Source organism: Tribolium madens, unplaced genomic scaffold, assembly GCF_015345945.1.
Source record: "Tribolium madens isolate multiple individuals breed KSU strain unplaced genomic scaffold, Tmad_KSU_1.1 Scaffold_7;HRSCAF=85;Tcas5.2_LG10, whole genome shotgun sequence".
Lineage (NCBI taxonomy): Eukaryota > Metazoa > Arthropoda > Insecta > Coleoptera > Tenebrionidae > Tribolium > Tribolium madens.
This window is the reverse complement of record NW_025401050.1, coordinates 9,642,859-9,653,626: the sequence shown is the minus strand read 5'-3', so window position 1 is coordinate 9,653,626 and position 10,768 is coordinate 9,642,859. Positions and strand designations below refer to the sequence as shown.

The 10,768-nt window shown below is 34.4% G+C and overlaps 2 protein-coding genes across 2 annotated transcripts in view; both read right to left on the bottom strand.

Annotated features, from left to right (window-relative positions):
* LOC123009999 (von Willebrand factor A domain-containing protein 8) overlaps positions 1-6,169 on the bottom strand; it is a 15,204-nt gene extending 9,035 nt beyond the window's left edge. The window contains exons 1-5 of the mRNA XM_044406604.1: positions 5,758-6,169; positions 5,462-5,703; positions 5,248-5,415; positions 5,107-5,195; positions 4,988-5,063 (exon numbers count right to left, since the gene is read on the bottom strand). Of these exons, the coding sequence (XP_044262539.1) occupies positions 4,988-5,063; positions 5,107-5,195; positions 5,248-5,415; positions 5,462-5,703; positions 5,758-5,938 (756 nt within the window). The 5' untranslated portion in view covers positions 5,939-6,169. The remainder of the gene's footprint in view (positions 1-4,987; positions 5,064-5,106; positions 5,196-5,247; positions 5,416-5,461; positions 5,704-5,757) is intronic.
* A 2,007-nt stretch (positions 6,170-8,176) lies between these two features.
* On the bottom strand, positions 8,177-10,012 carry LOC123009922. The gene has a single exon (XM_044406497.1). The coding sequence runs from the start codon at positions 10,010-10,012 to the stop codon at positions 8,177-8,179; it is 1,836 nt and encodes a 611-aa protein (XP_044262432.1).
* Between the last annotated feature and the right edge of the window lie 756 nt (positions 10,013-10,768).

Sequence of the window (10,768 nt, the reverse complement as noted above, 5' to 3'; positions counted from 1 at the left end):
ATTCAAAAATTTATATCTTCCGAACCAGATTTTCTTCAACAATGAAATTTTCCACATTTACAGCCTTGGCTAATGTCTACTTCCTCCCAAAATTTTATTCGAAAATATTGATTGAAACAATACGAAAAAAATTCTTGTTTGGTATCAGAGGCCAAAAACTCGATTGTGCCACAACTTAAATTCAAAAATTTATATCTTCCGAACCCGGCTTTTTTCAACAACGAAATTTGGGCCAATTATAGATCAAGTCCGTGTCTATTAGGTGCCAAAATTTCGTTCGAAAATATTGATTGCAAATACCCGAAAAAATTCATTTTTGATCCAGCAATAAAAAAAACAGTTTCTCTCTCGACTTTTATTTAACAATAAAAATAACATACAATAAAAACGAATTAATTCCTGTCTTCCACACGTAATTTTCCGCACTGACAACAATTTCACCTTGACTCATTGTTAAAAATTTATCGATCACATTTTTGAAACAAAGAACTCGATTTGCTGCTTCCACTCTCACTCGATTTTTTCGGTAAATTGGGCAAAAAAATATGCAATTGTCTTTTGGCGGTCCTGGGACGAAATTTGGGCCTCTCCTCCTCAACGGGGGGCTCCTCCACCCGCTCGCACTCCATGCGGGAGGTCACCAAAGGAGGCACCTCCACCGGACTTATCTTACACTCAATTTTCTCCTCCAATTTTTGAGGTGGCAAAATTTTGATTGTTTTATGATTCTGGACGGCCAAATCAAGCCAAATGATGACTCTTTCACTCAAAGACGTGTTAAAATCCAAACAGAAATTCTCATACGAAAACGGAGGAGGTGTTTCGAGTTTCTCCCTCTCAACCTCAAGACTTTTAGCCTTGAAATGAATTTTTTTCTCATTTTTGAAAAACACTTGTTTGTTTAAATCACTAAACCGGATTGAATCCCCCGGAATTATATCGACAGTGAGCGCACTTTTGGCGAATTTCCGGTCACCGGACTCGGTTTTGCATCTCCGGATTTTCGAATGATCGCTGAATTTTCGCAAACCGGCGAGGAATAACGTCACTGGTGATACTTGAGGCAAATCGGGGCCTCTTCGACCGGAAACCGGATTCCTCCGGGTGGCCCGTGTCCGGATTTCGTCCTCTTTTTTGAAAATCACGTGATGGTGGCCGTCTTTCCACACAGTCCGGATGAAAAGTGGCCGCTTGCTGGATTCCCACCGATTTCCGGGCATTTTTTTTTCAAGTCACGCGCGAATCGAAACTCCGGGGACAGGCACAGGCGACTTGTACGACATTTCACCCGGAAATAAACAGAGAAACTGAGAAACCACACTTGAGATGTGGAACAGCATGGCACACGAAATTGCGCAGTGTTTGAGGAGATGTTTTTGAGGGGATTTGCATATTTTTGTCAAGGGGAGGGAAATTAGAGAGACACTGTGGAGGAATTCGGGTAATTGCGTGTGAAGGGAGCGTAAAATTAGAGATGAAAAATTGCGTTTTTTATCGATTTTGACCCAGTTTTAAGTCTCATACTATTTTTTTACCCACATGTTTGGATTTGGAGACTAGTCTGATTTTAATTTATTTTGCTGTCCGATTTTGTATTTTTTTGAAATTGAAATTTTGGCAATTGATAAACCTTAGGCAAGGCTATAAATGTACAAAACTTCATTGTTGAAAAAAATCGGGTTCAGAAGATATAAATTTTTGAATTTAAGTTGTGGCACAATCGAGTATTTGCCCTCTGATATCAAACAAGAATTTTTTTCGTATTGTTTCAATCAATATTTTCGAATGAAATTTTGGGAGGAAGTAGACATTAACCAAGGCTGTAAATGTGGAAAATTTCATTGTTGAAGAAAATCGGGTTCGGAAGATATAAATTTTTGAATTGAAGTTGTAGCAAAAAAAAATTTTTGAATCAAACAAGATTTTTTTTCACATAGTTCCAACCGAAATTCTTCAATGGAATTTTAGGAAACTAATAGACACTATAATGACCTCTCATCAGCCCTTATGACATCATCAAAAATCTTCTATTTTTAAAGTTACAAATTTTTCAATTTTGGCTACCACTGTCTATCAAACTCTAATGTTTTKGACACCCTTGCCGGGCAAGAATTTTAATAAAATTTGGGGGGTTGGTAGACCTGTACTAATACTATAAATAACTCAAATCTCGTAACTTAGAAATTATCGGTTCRCGAGATAGAAATTTTTAATTTCTCGTTTAAGTAAAATTCTTTTTTGCTCACTGATGCCAAACATGATTTTTTTCGCAAAGTTCCAACCAATATTTTGAAATGAAATTTTGGCAATTGATAAACCTTAGTCAAGGCTATAAATGTACAAAATTTCATTGTTGAAAAAAATCGGGTTCGGAAGATATAAATTTTTAAATTTAAGTTGTGGCACAATCGAGTTTTTGTCTTCTGATACCAAACAAGAATTTTTTTCGTATTGTTTCAATCAATATTTTCGAATGAAATTTTGGGAGGAAGTAGACATTAACCAAGGCTGTAAATGTGGAAAATTTCATTGTTGAAGAAAATCTGGTTCGGAAGATATAAATTTTTGAATTGAAATTGAAGCAAAAAAAAATTTTGCACTCGATACCAAACATGAATTTTTTTCGCATAGTTCCAAACAAAAATTTTTAATGAAATTTTAGAGACTAATGAACACTGTAATGACCTACCACCAGCCCTTATGGCATCATCAAAAAGCTTCTATTTTTTAAGTTACAAATTTTTCAATTTTGGTTATCACTGTATCAAGTTTCAATATTTTGGACACSCTTGCCGTGCAATTATTTTAATAAAATTTACGGGATTGGTAGACCTGTACTAATACTATAAATAACCAAAATCGCATAACTTAGAAGTAATCGGTTCGCGAGATAGAAATTTTTGATTTCTCGTTTAAGAAAAATTATTTTTTGATTTTTTTTCAAAGTACCAATCAATATTTTCAAATGAAATTTTGGCAATTGGTAAACCTTAGTCAAGGCTACAAATATACAAAATTTAATTGCTGAAATTATTGGTCTAATAATAATCGAAAAATAGCGAATTATATTGGCTCTGGGGTTGGCTCCACCCATTGTGCAAAATTAGGTCCAATTAAAATAAGATATCTCACACTAAACGCTGATTTGTTATAAAAATTCGATTCGGAATTCAATAATTATTCAGGATTTTTTAAATGGGTGGAGTTACTTATCGTTGCTAGGTTTTTGTCGGATTTCGGCCAATAAGAAATAAAAACCGGTTTATTCTCACGACAGTGGTCATTCCGTGCTTGTGAAATAATTGTCATTGGCCCTTATAATTTGACCAATAAATTGCCAAATATGTCCAACCAATCAAATTCAAGATTGTCCAAAAAAAGTTTTCCCCAATTGGCACTGAAAAATTCAAACTTTTTTCCCCATTTTGACTGTTTTAATTCAATTCGAATTTGGTTTGACATAAACGCAAAAATGATCAATTTAAATTCATTTTCCCAATCGGCAATGAAAAACAATTAAGAACTATTTTGCCGAAAAAATATCTTCTCAGTTGACTTCAAAAAAAAAAAAAAAACGCAGTTTTCAAATAACTTAAAAAATAAAATTAATTTAAATTTGTTTCCTCAATTGGCACTGAAAAATTCAGACTTTTTCCCCATTTTGACTGTTTTAATTCAATTCGAATTTGGTGTGAAATAAACGCAAAAATGATGAATTTAAATTCATTTTCCCAATCGGACATGATAAATAATTGAAGTTTTAAGATTAAGGACTATTTCGCAAAAAAAATATGTTCTCAGTTGACCCAAAAAACGCAGTTTTCAATTTACGGCAAAAAAAGAGAAATTTGAATTTGTTTTCTCAATTGGCATTGAAAAATTCAAACTTTTTTCCCATTTTGACTCTTTTAATATAATTTGAATTTGGTGTGAAATAAACGCAAAAATTATCAATTTAAATTCATTTTCCCAATCGGACATGAAAAATAATTGATATTAGATTAAGGACTATCTCGCCCAAAAAATTATTTTCTCACTTAACCCAAAAAAACGTTTTTCAATTTAAGGCAAAAAGGCAAAAAAAATGTGAGTTTGTTTCCTCAATTGGCATTGAAAAATACAGATTTTTCCCCATTTTGATTGTGTAAACTCAATTGGAATTCACTGTGACATAAACGTAAAAATAATGAATTTAAATTCATTATTCCAATTGGCAATGAAAAACTGAGTTAGATTAGGGATTATTTCGTCAAAAAAAATCCAGTTCGCACCGAAAATTAAAGTTTGCAAATAACTTCAAAAAATGATAAATTTATTTAGAATCCAAGTTTTTTACAATAAAAAATGTGTCCTCAATTGGTGATAAAAATTGCAAATTAACAATACATATTTGAACAATTTGCACAAATAAATTGGCGATGAAAAACTGAAGTTAGATTAGAAACAAAATAATTTCCCAGTTGGCTCCGAAAAAACGAAGTCTGACACGTTTTTTTGCAATTTTAAGGGCAATTAGTCATTATAGTGGCCTTATTAGCTTCCATTTCGCCATTTCATGCATTTTTTTCTATTTATTTTTTAATTGAAATATAAATAAAGTTTCAAGGTTTTTATTAAATTTTTTTCGTAACAACACTTTACTAAATTTCATGCCCAAGAGAGTGTAATTACGTAAATGGTGCATCAAATTATACGATTTTGGCATTTTAATGAATAGAAAAACTCCTGGGAAAAATAAAATGTTACGCCACTGGTGAATGACACTTCGAAAACGCAAAAAGTGATAAAAACAGTTTACTCTTGACTTATTGACCTTATATTACGTCATAATACATCACAAATAAAAAATTCATAACAATTTAACGTCAATTACGTAAAAAATTAACAAAATTCAAGATGATGGGTATGCAACCAACAATACCGATTTGTATGTTTGATTGCATACAACACAAATAATTTTTAACAAAATTAGATTTTGTTAACTTACTTGGTAGCTCATGGTCCCCACATCCCTGGCTTGAAACCGTGACCTTAGCGGCGGGTCTAATGGATTCCCCCTATACCTATAATTTTTTTTAGACAAGAAAAAAAAATTACTGAATTTACTTAGGCACAGGTAATCCTAACGCAATTACTCTGAAATTCTCATCCACTCTGACTAACTTCCACTTATCCAACTCGTCTCTCCCATATTGCTGAAAAAAATTTTTTTTGGGTAAAAACCCGAATTTTGTCAATGCTACCAACCTCCAACAATTTATCGTATCTAGCGGCAGGTATAAGCAGTCTGCCGTCCTCTAAATGCATTTCCCTGTTTTCTAGTAAATTATTTAATACTGGAAGGACGTTTCGCTCCGCTTTTTCGATCCCTTCAAGGACCAAAATTCGCCCTTCAGTGGCGGCCCTCACAGCACTCTAAACACAACAATCAAGCTTTGGCCCTTTAACCCCGCCCTCAAACCTGGTCAAAGTACATCGCAGTCCCTTTCACAATCTCCCTCCTTTGTTTCAAGTCCGACTCTGTGGTGTCCCTACTAAGGGCCACATACTCGTGCTCCCGATTGGTCAATTCCAAATACTGCATGGCTAAGTTGCGTTTAAGGGCCCCCGGGGGCCCCAAAAGGAAGATATCCTGCCCTAAAACGTCCTTTTGCATCATCCATTTGAGATGATTCAACGTGGTTTGCCCCAAATTGTCCCTATCTAAAAGGCCCTTTATTGTAATCCAAAAATTACAAAATAATTACAAAGTGTTACAGTAGTTACAAGGGACGTATTCGGGCCGTTTAGCCTCGGTTATAACCTTTGTAACTTCACCAATCGAGACGGAGCCCTGCGAGACATACGCACGCACATTGTTGCCCAAAATGGGGTTGACATTGGTCAAAATGCGAAATAGGGTTTGGATTCGACGATTTGCAGGGCTGTTGTATAACATTTTCGCGTGGAAAGTGCTGAAATACTGAGATAAAACGGTTTTGGGTGAAGATACAAAGGTTAGGTTGTCAAATGTCAGTTAGCTGTCAAATGCCCGGCAGTGGCGTAACATAAAGTGACAAATGGGGGCTCAAACTATAAAAATTTGTTTATTTTTCCAAAAATTAAACAAGAAATGAACCAATTCGTAAATAAAAACAACAAAACTAATTGCTAAACCGGTCAAAAGTCACACTAGAGCTGATTTTGGGCGTTCCATGTTGACATAACTGTCACTCGTTGAAATCAATTTTGACCCCCTAAACGGCGTTAAAATTTATCAAAATGCGAAATAGAGTTAGTTTTATAAAATTTTTGCGTTACAAGAGGTGAAATACTGAAAAAAAAAATTTTTTAGCCCTCAAATGTCAAGCAGTGGCGTAACATAAAGTGGCAAAGGTGGGCTCAAAATATAAAAATTTGTTTATTTTTGAAAAAATTAAACAAAAAATGAGTTAATTTGCAAAAAGAACAACAAAATTGATTATTAAACCGGTCGAAAAACACGTAAAAACTGATTTGAGGTGTTCCATGATGACATAACTGTCACTCGTTGAATTCAATTTTGACACCTCAAACGCGGTTGAAATGTCAAATTGCAAAATAGATTTTAAATTCAACAATTTGCACAATATTTTCGCGTGGAAAGTTGTGAAATACTGCGCAAAAACGATTTTTGGTTGAGATACAAAGTTTAGGTTGGCAAATGTCATTTACCTGTCAAATGCCAAGCAGTGGCGTAACATAATTTAAAGTTAAAGTTTGTCAAAATGCAAAATAGTGTTTAATTTGTTTTATAACTTTTTTGCGTTAAAAGTGGTTAAATAGCGAAAAAAACTATTTTGGGTGAAAATACAAAAGTTTAGCCCTCAAATGCCAAGCAGTGGCGTAACATAAAGTGGCTGGCAAAGATGGGCTCAAAATTTGAAAATTTGTTTATATTTGAAAAAAATAAACAAAGAATTAGTTAATTCGCAAAAACAACAACAAAATTGATTATTAAACCAGTTAAAAAACACGCAAAAACTGATTTGAGGTGTTTCATGATGACATACATAACTGTCACTCTTGAATTCAATTTTGACACCCAAAACGGCGTTAAAATTAGTCAAAATGCGAAACAGTGATAGATTTCGACGATTTGCAAGACTATTTTATAACATTTTTTGCGTTAAAAATGGTGAAATACCGAAAAAAAAACTATTTTAGGTGAAAATACAAAAGTTTAACCCTCAAATGCCAAGCAGTGGCGTAACATAAAATGGCAAAGGTGGGCTCAAAATATGAAAATTTGTTTATTTTTGAAAAAATTAAACAAAAACGAGTCAATTTGCAAAAAAGAACAACAAAACTGATTATTAACCGATCAAAAAACAAGCAAAAACTGATTTGAGGTGTTCCATGATGACATAACTGTCACTCGTTGAATTCAATTTTGACACCTCAGAAGGGGTTGACATGTCAAATTACAAAATAGAGCTTGAATTCAACAATTTGCACAACATTTCGCGTGGAAATTGGTGAAATACTGAGAAAAAACGATTGTGATTGAAGATACACAGGTTAAGTTGTCAAATGTCATTTAGCTGTCAAATACCAAGCAGTGGCGTAACATAAAGTGGCAAGCCGGGACTCTAAACTATGAAAATTTATTGTGAGAGAAGATACAAAGGTTAAGTTGTCAAATGTCATTTAGCTGTCAAATGTTAAGCAGTGGCGTAACATAAAGTGGCAAATGGGAGGCTCAAATTTGTTTATTTTTGAAAAAATTAAACAAAAAACGAGTCAATTCACAAAAAAGAACAAAACTGATTATTAAACCGGTCAAAGAACACGCAAAAACTGATATTTTGGGTGAAAATACAAAAGTTTAGCCCTCAAATGCCAACCAGTGGCGTAACATAAAATGACAAAGGTATGAAAATTTGTTTATTTTTGAAATAATTAAATAAAAAATGAGTCAATTCGCAAAAAAGATCAACAAAACAGTCAAAAAACACGTAAAAACTGATTTGACAACGCGGTTGAAATGTCAAACTGCAAAATAGAGTTTGAATTCAATTTGCACAACATTTTTGCTTAGAAAGTGGTGAAATACTGCGAAAAAACGATTTTTGGTTAAGATACAAAGGTTAGGTTGTCAAATGTCACCGCTGTCAAAAGCCAAGCAGTGGCGTAACATAAGTGGCAAGTCGGGGGTCTAAACTATAAAAATTTGTTTATTTTTCAAAAAATTAAACACAAAATGGACCAATTCGCAAATGAGAACAACAAAACTGGTTACTAAACCGGTCAAAAGACACACAAATGCTGATTTGAGGCGTTCCATATTGACATAACTGTCACTAGTTGAGTTTAATTTTGACATTTCACTTTTCCACTTATGGGTGTAGACCTGCCGGGCCCAAAAATCCACAAATCCGCCTTCTACAAGCCTCGAAATTATCTCATTTAAACGGGATTTTAACGGAAACCCTTTTTTCATTAACAATACAACCGGATATGTCGCTATATTATTGGAAAAACAAAAAATGAGCGGTTTATTGTCACTAATGTATGACTTTTTGACATAATAAATGTAAGTCGATGAGAGACAGATGGCGCTGTCTCTGTCATAAGCCACTCGATTCAAACAATCTCTCATGTCGTGACATTCACTACTCATATTTAAAATTTCGTCACTTAGTGACAAGTTTTTGTCAAAATGGCTGAAAAAACTCGAGGGTAATAACAAACCTAACCTATTTTGAATCACTTGTTCTATAGTTTTGGTTTGTGTCTCGTATGTGGGTTTAGTGAGGACACTGACAAGTCTAGTGTTATACAGGATGCCAAAATTGAAACAAAAAATTAACCAGAAACAGGTTATCCAACGTAAATAGTGACTTTTGGGGTGGGGACGCACAGAAATCGACAATGCAATCCCGTAGAGGGCTTGGAAACAGTTGGTAAGCCTGCGATAGTGTGTTTCTGGCCTCCTTTGGCTCAGACTCCAGACTAGGCAACTGAACGCGATGAAAGACCCTAAAAACGTGGCCCATAGGTTGGTACTAACTGCGTCTAGTACCTTCCGCCATGATGGTTGTGTGTGCGCATGCGGGACGCACCACCGGAACGACTCGAAGTAATACGATTGGCTGTTTTCGAAAAACTTTAATCTTTCGTAGGTTGGTGTCAATGATGCTATCGCAACGTCGATTTTCTTCTGTCTCAGGAGTGCCATCAGACCGGTCCCGGTGCCATTTTCCGACAAATGTCCCCAGTTTAGGGGTTTTTCCGAAATGGTGTAACTGACATTCATTTTGAGTTTTTGACAAATTGTTTCAATTAGTCGCACTTCAAGCCCTTGAGTGACGATGTAACGGTCTGTGTTGGCAACCCTGGTGGTGGGGGTCATGACGTAGGGGGGCCACACCACTGCTCCCACTACCAACTTACAAAAACGCAAAGTTTGGGGGATTTTCACCGGGAATAGATTCGCACCATTTACAAGGACGCCATTTTGACAGGTGTCAAAAAGACGAAATTGGTCAAAATTCAAGCCATTTTGACACTTGTAAGGGTACCAACTGTACAAATTGGTGATTTTTGAATTGTCAAAACTCGAAATGGCCAAAATAAAGTTGTAAATGCCTTCGTACCACAAAATTTCGATCATTTTCGATAAATTTGTCTCAGTTGAGTTGTTGACACCAATGATGAATTTCGATTTTGGGTTCCATGAGTGTAAATATTTGAGGTTTTGGAGTGTTGATTCGAGTTCCAGGTCGTTGGAGGATTCGATCAAGTAGTTGTCGGTTTGAGTCCAGAAATTGTGGCCCAAATCCGGGTTAAAGTCACTCGAAATTGAGATTGGGTGACCTTGAGAGGTCAAAATTTTCAAAAAATTTGAGTCGAAAAGGTCACTCTGGTTGTGGGACACCCAAAATGTCTCAGATTTGGCGGAAAATCGCAAGGAGATTGATTGGAGGCACTTGGAGAGGGGGGAATTCGAGTGGGGGGACACTCCGGATAAGAGGAGAATGAGGAGAAACATTGTTACAAAGTGGCCAAAGGGACACTGGGGGCCCTTTTATAGTGATTTGATTAATAATTTATTAATTTACCATCACTTTAATGGATTTTTTAATTAATTAATTCTTTTAAGTTTGTTGAAAGTAATTAAGTAATTTATTAATTAAGTTTACTCATTACGTAAAAAGTTGTGTCAGATATTGTAAAAATTTTATTCGCAAAATCAGAAATGAGTAGTAATCATGCTATTTACCCCCACTACTTTCACGCATGCGCTGTTAACGGAGGTGGGGGAAATGTGGCATTATTACTACTCTTTTTTCTTTAATTGATTTTTTAAATAAAAATAAATTAAATATCACTGTTGTTTTATTTGAGTTTTAATAACGAAAAGAAAAAAAAAACCATTAAGAAATAAATTAGAGATAAAGGCAGAAATACAAAATAGATCGATTAATTTCAGTAGATAAATGAAACAAAGAGTAACATAAATGGCACATAAAAATGAAATATAAAGTGAAATAAATGCTACATACGAAGTAAAAGACGTAAAAGAACACAAAATGCAATAAGGAAGGAAAGAAATAAAGTAGAAAAAAGAAAGAAGTGTGAAATAAAAGACAAAAAATTTTTGTTTGTTTAAAAAAAAAGCTAAAATAAAAAAAGAAACAAAAAATTAAAATGATTAAGATTCTAAATAAAAAATAATAAACAAAAGACAAAATTTAAAAACCAATCTTAAAAAATTTGAAAACAGCATAAAAAATTGAATACAAAC